The sequence below is a fragment of the Gobio gobio genome (assembly GCF_949357685.1).
Source record: "Gobio gobio genome assembly, chromosome: 16".
Taxonomy (NCBI): domain Eukaryota; kingdom Metazoa; phylum Chordata; class Actinopteri; order Cypriniformes; family Gobionidae; genus Gobio; species Gobio gobio.
In genome coordinates, this window is record NC_137109.1 from 51,572,978 (window position 1) to 51,576,070 (window position 3,093).

A 3,093-nucleotide genomic window follows, 5' to 3' on the forward strand; every position below is an offset into this window, starting at 1 on the left:
CATACTGTGATCACTGTGTGCTCATACTGTGATCACTGTGTGCTCATACTCTGGTCACTGTGTGCTCATACTGTGGTCACTGTGTGCTCATACTGTGATCACTGTGTGCTCATACTCTGGTCACTGTGTGCTCATACTGTGGTCACTGTGTGCTCATACTGTGGTCACTGTGTGCTCATACTGTGGTCACTGTGTGCTCATACTGTGATCACTGTGTGCTCATACTCTGGTCACTGTGTGCTCATACTGTGATCACTGTGTGCTCATACTGTGGTCACTGTGTGCTCATACTGTGGTCACTGTGTGCTCATACTCTGGTCACTGTGTGCTCATACTCTGGTCACTGTGATGTCACTGGGCACTCACTGTGTGCTCATACTGTGGTCACTGTGTGCTCATACTCTGGTCACTGTGATGTCACTGGGCACTCACTGTGTGCTCATACTGTGGTCACTGTGTGCTCATACTGTGGTCACTGTGTGCTCATACTCTGGTCACTGTGTGCTCATACTCTGGTCACTGTGTGCTCATACTGTGGTCACTGTGTGCTCATACTCTGGTCACTGTGATGTCACTGGGCACTCACTGTGTGCTCATACTGTGGTCACTGTGATGTCACTGGGCACCCACTGTGTGCTCATACTGTGGTCACTGTGATGTCACTGGGCACTCACTGTGTGCTCATACTCTGGTCACTGTGTGCTCATACTGTGAGATCACCATATAACACCACTATGCAATAATTGTGTTAGTTCACTGTTATCTAAAATGATTCAGTTAACTCAAACTTTTACACCCACATTCTTTATTTCCATCAATAAAAACAATCAAACAAAAATTCAGCTTTTTCCTTTATTTGGTTTCCTTTTCAGCCTGGTGTTGGCGGTGGACAAAAAAATTTCTACTTGGCGAATACATTCCGCGTCTGGTGTTGTTCTGGTGGTTACTTTTAGCTTCTTCACCTCTATTTCATTTTGTTTGTGAAAACACCTGACACATTCTAAAAACACAAAGAGCAAGGTGTTAACATTACAATTTCTATAGCAGCATCCAGATGCACAAACCAAAACTTAAACACTTACTTTTCAAACATGTCAGGAGCACAGGTGGCAACACCTTCTTCCCATCTTTCCCCGTTCTGTTATACAGACAGAGAACATTGTCTGACGCTATGCTTTTTAAAGCCTGTCTCACCATCTCACCTATATTGGAGCTGCCGTGAGTATGGATGAGATGGTGTACCTGACAAAAACATACATAATATTGTCATGATTAAAATATACCAGGCTTCAACATTTCTTTTACATGGTATCTGCTGCAAAAAAATAAAAAAATAAAACTGTGGCTTTGTTGTAAAAATAAACGCTAAATTTATATAGTAGTACTAACATAAAGCTCTCGATAATTTTTGTCTTCTTCAAGCCTCTGACAGAAGGCTTCAAACGTTTCAAAGCTGGAGCACTGTTGTTGTTTAAAAAGTTCCTCATGGGCATCTTCTTCTGCCCGCTTCATGAGAACAGACTTAACTTTTGCCAAGTCATTCATGATGAAAGCTTGTCTCTGTTCCAGCATTTGAATTTGTTGGAGTATCTTAGTATTCAGATCTGAAAAATTGTAAAGTTAGATTGTTATATAGCAAAGGATGTTTTATGTCTGTATAAATAAATAATGTCTAATTGATATATCACATACCAAACAATTTCTCCATGGTGACTTTGCATTTTGTTTCCTTTGGTTCCTTCCCTGTTGTCAAAATTACATACATAAGGTCAGTGAAATTGCATTTATCTAAATCAGTTATATTGTTTCTATATTTATTTTTCTACATCAATTAAACCGTTTTTTCTCTGATCGTTTTATCCACAATGCACATGTAGGTGGTTCACTTTAATTGTGGGGACATTTGGTACAATGTAAAAAAAAAAAAAAAACACACACACCAACGCACGCACGCACACACACACACACACCTTAATTTTTGTTTCCAAATCCTAACAGGCCAAAAAGAACTTCTGTATTAGTAAAACATTATATGAAACACATAAATCTTTTACAAATTTTTTTTTGTTTGAGAGGACAACCTTAGCCACTCTCACTGATTACTGTATTTGATAATTGTTTAAGAAGTCTTCTTTGGAGAATTGTTGTGCATCCTAAAGAAAGTGTGTATCATAAAGTACTTTAAACTTCACTTTTGTAGATCTACACTTTACATTCTTAATGATGTAGTGTTGCATCTGATGTCTGGGTAAAGTTGCTTGTTATGTTAATAAGAGGATGAATGTCAGTCACTGAGTTTTGGTAAATGGGAAGTGACGTTGAAGCTTTTAACATAAAACAGCTACAGTTCCACAGATAGAAGTTTTTGTTAAAAAACTAGTCATATAGCGTGGTGAAATAAGGCTTTTTATCTTTAATATGAGTGTCTAAGAGTAGGCCTACTTCATCTTTTATCCAAAGAGCAATGATAGTTTACGCTATTCCACCAGTGCAGCATTCTTGCTTACTGTTGTTTTACAGCGCTTGTTAATTATTGAAATATAAGTATAAATAAAAAAAAATTATATATTGAAATATAAAGTTAGTAATGTTGTAATGATCTGACATAACAGGCCTAACAATTCACAAATACTGATATGCAAACTAGCTGCAGCTAGCAATTTTGGTGTGATTACTGAAGGTAAAATGGCTGGTGCATATGTAGCATGTGTGAGCAGTACTCTGCAAAAAAAAAAAAGACCAGACCACATTGCACATTTAAAAGTATGTAAATAGGCCACTCACCATTTCTGCGGTGTAACAATACCATGCACAACTTTTTCTTCTTCTTTACATGTTTTATGGTGGTTGGAAGACCAGCTTAGATGGTGCATTTACCACCGCCAACTGGACCGGAGTGTGAAGCATTCACAATGAGCTCATGCTTTACACACATGCTGAGGATCACAGTATGAGGATCAGATGAACTCACCTTGAGCTCATGCTTTACACACATGCTGAGGATCACAGTATGAGGATCAGATGAACTCACCTTGAGCTCACGCTTTACACACATGCTGAGGTTCACAGTATGAGGATCAGATGAACTCACCT

General features: G+C 38.6%; 1 protein-coding gene across 1 annotated transcript; it reads right to left on the reverse strand.

Moving 5' to 3' along the window:
* Positions 1 to 792: 792 nt before the first annotated feature.
* On the reverse strand, positions 793 to 2,834 carry LOC307139436 (uncharacterized protein). Its single transcript, XM_079838427.1, has 5 exons — positions 2,785 to 2,834; positions 1,693 to 1,743; positions 1,390 to 1,604; positions 1,083 to 1,242; positions 793 to 1,000 (listed from the first exon to the last, which is right to left on the reverse strand). The coding sequence occupies exons 1-5, from the start codon at positions 2,807 to 2,809 to the stop codon at positions 840 to 842; spliced, it is 612 nt and encodes a 203-aa protein (XP_079694553.1). The 5' UTR covers positions 2,810 to 2,834; the 3' UTR covers positions 793 to 839.
* Positions 2,835 to 3,093: the final 259 nt, after the last annotated feature.

Bases quoted from the DNA above. Each gene is read 5' to 3' on its own strand.
- LOC307139436 (XM_079838427.1), bottom strand. From the start codon at position 2,809: ATGGTATTGTTACACCGCAGAAATG. The intron at 1,605-1,692 runs GTATGTGATATA...ACAATTTTTCAG, and splicing joins CACCATGGAGAAATTGTTTG to ATCTGAATACTAAGATACTC. The intron at 1,001-1,082 runs GTAAGTGTTTAA...TTGTGTTTTTAG, and splicing joins GCTCCTGACATGTTTGAAAA to AATGTGTCAGGTGTTTTCAC.